This window comes from Condylostylus longicornis, unplaced genomic scaffold (assembly GCF_029603195.1).
Source record: "Condylostylus longicornis isolate FDR11 unplaced genomic scaffold, ASM2960319v2 ptg000551l, whole genome shotgun sequence".
In the NCBI taxonomy this organism is placed as follows: Eukaryota; Metazoa; Arthropoda; class Insecta; order Diptera; family Dolichopodidae; genus Condylostylus; species Condylostylus longicornis.
In genome coordinates this window covers 7,694-10,498 of record NW_026578509.1, presented here as the reverse complement: position 1 = coordinate 10,498, position 2,805 = coordinate 7,694, and the positions used below count along the sequence as shown (strand labels likewise).

The window sequence follows — 2,805 nt, the reverse complement described above, 5'->3', positions numbered from 1 at the left end:
TTCTTGTCATTTCTGCTTTCAATCCCGTTCTCATCTATTGCTAGAAGGTTGAAGAGGTTAGATGTCGAATTGTTAAAAGAGGTTCGAATTGACAGACAAATTGTAACGTGCTCGACAAAGAGGCCAAATTTTTTAAAGAATATGCATCTTCCCTATATTTGAAAAATGCGATTTCCATTTTAACAAAGTTGTCGAAGCTTGATATGCGATTCAAAATAGCATTTCAATAGTTCAAGGTTCCTTGTTTCCGATCCGACTTCATTCCTGCACGCCACTTCCGCATTTCTGCGCGGTATTCATTTTCACATTCCAGATTGACTTGTTCTACCGAGGAGATGTTGGTGCTGCAGCCACAATGAAGCGTTCAATGTTCCTTAGTTTCACATCCGGTGAACTGTGTGGCGGAGGCCCCATTAAAGCGAATTGCATCTAATTCAGGGTTCGTCTACAAAAGACTACAAAACGCACCAGAGGCGAAGGTGCATTTGGTGTCCCCGAAGAAGTACACTAAGTTTTGTTTGTGCGCCAATTTGAATTTTCTGGATTGTTTTTCCCTCCTTAGTTTAGCTTTTTTCTCAACTTGCAACGAACTTGTAAAGTCCCACAGTAAACAAACACATACACACGTCGAGCATAACAATCTGTTTGCAGGAGCAGAGGCCAGAGTCCTTTTATTCATCAGTGGGTTCTTGACAACTTCTTATTATTGTTGAATTTTCATAATTTCTGCATCAATATTCGAATTGGAGTAGTGCTCTACTGTTGTACCTTTACGTGGCTCCACATATTCAACGAACTGAAGCAAACAAGTGTCACTCAAACAAGCACCTCCTCACATAAATAGTTTTCGTTTCAGCAGTTTATTCGCGATCAAATTGGTGAATTCGATTTTTCTAAAAAATGAGAGAAGTCATCAGCATCCATGTCGGTCAAGCGGGTATCCAAATTGGAAATGCATGCTGGGAGTTATTCTGCTTGGAGCACGGAATTCAGCCAGACGGCCAGATGCGTTCCGGAGACACAGCCGCAGACGACTCGTTCAACACGTTTTTCTCAGAAACCGGTGCTGGTAAACACGTTCCACGTTGCGTGTTTGTCGATCTGGAGCCAACAGTTATTGATGAAGTGAGATCAGGAACATACCGTCAGTTGTTTCATCCAGAACAGCTTCTGGCGGGCAAAGAAGATGCAGCGAATAATTTCGCACGAGGTCACTACACAATCGGAAAGGAGATCGTTGATTTGTGCTTGGATCGCATCAGAAAGCTCGCAGATGCTTGTACTGGCCTTCAAGGATTCTTGATGTTCAACGCTGTTGGAGGTGGAACGGGGAGTGGTTTGGGTTGTTTATTGCTAGAGCGACTCTCTGTCGATTATGGGAAGAAATCAAAGCTCAATTTTTGTACCTGGCCCTCCCCTCAAGTTGCAACATCCGTCGTCGAGCCCTACAATTCAGTTCTCTCAACACATTCCCTATTGGAGCATACTGATGTTGCAGTGATGTTGGATAATGAAGCGATTTATGACATCTGTAATCGTAATTTAGATATTGAGCGCCCAACTTACACAAATTTGAATCGTTTGATCGGACAAGTCATTTCATCTCTCACAGCATCACTGCGGTTTGATGGTGCGCTCAATGTTGATGTGACGGAATTCCAAACAAATCTTGTGCCATATCCTCGCATTCACTTCATGCTGTCCTCCTATGCTCCAATTATTTCCGCTGAAAAAGCTTATCATGAACAACTCTCCGTAGCAGAAATCACAACAGCTGCATTTCAACCAACGAATATGATGGCGAAATGTGACCCACGTCATGGGAAGTATATGGCATGCTGTTTGATGTACCGCGGTGACGTCGTTCCAAAGGATGTGAATGCAGCAGTTGCCACCATCAAAACAAAGCGGACAATTCAATTTGTTGATTGGTGCCCGACTGGTTTCAAATGCGGCATTAACTATCAGCCCCCAACCGTCGTCCCTGGTGGAGACCTTGCGAAAGTCATGCGCGCTGTTTGCATGATATCGAACTCTACAGCGATTGCTGAAGTTTTCAGCCGCATGGATCACAAGTTTGATTTGATGTACGCTAAGCGCGCATTTGTGCATTGGTATGTCGGTGAAGGTATGGAAGAAGGGGAGTTCAGCGAAGCAAGAGAAGACTTAGCAGCATTAGAGAAAGATTACGAGGAGGTGGGAATCGAAACGCAAGGTGAAGAGGGTGATGAAGAAGGGGTGTTTGAGGGATAAAAAAATTAAGTGATCATTTTTAAATGGTTATTTCAAAGAGCTTCTGGTTTCTGTTAAATTGTTTTTACCACATTGTTGTGTTCAATAAACGCTTCTTCATGTCCAAGAGAATCAATTTTTTCACAACTAACGATCAATAGATTTGAAAATTAGTTTTATTATAGTCTCATCTCATCAGTCTATTGATTTTTCAACTTTGCAGTGTTTTGTTTTGAACTCGGATTCAAACAATTGGGACTCTCGGCATCTGACGATTCGTTATAAGGAATGCCATCAGCTGCAAGAATCCAGTCGTGGATTAAACAAAAATGGAAACCAAAACCAAAAGAATTGAGTGAGAAATGATTAGAATGTTGTTCTCTGAAGTTTGTTTATTCAGAGTTGGAACGAATCCCAATGAAAACCGTAACACGATATTTTCAAGATTTACGACGTCAGCCAGGTGAGCCAAGTTACAGAAGAAAGTTACCACGCTGCTGGGAAGACAATAATACATGGCCAAGACAGTTCTGTCCCACACAACCTAAGACGGCCGTACGGAGGCCGCTCACT

The 2,805-nt window shown here is 42.5% G+C and overlaps 1 protein-coding gene across 1 annotated transcript; it reads left to right on the top strand.

The window, feature by feature from the left end:
* The first annotated feature begins 900 nt into the window (after positions 1 to 900).
* On the top strand, positions 901 to 2,253 carry LOC129617530 (tubulin alpha chain). The gene has a single exon (XM_055532711.1). The coding sequence runs from the start codon at positions 901 to 903 to the stop codon at positions 2,251 to 2,253; it is 1,353 nt and encodes a 450-aa protein (XP_055388686.1).
* The last annotated feature ends 552 nt before the right edge of the window (positions 2,254 to 2,805 follow it).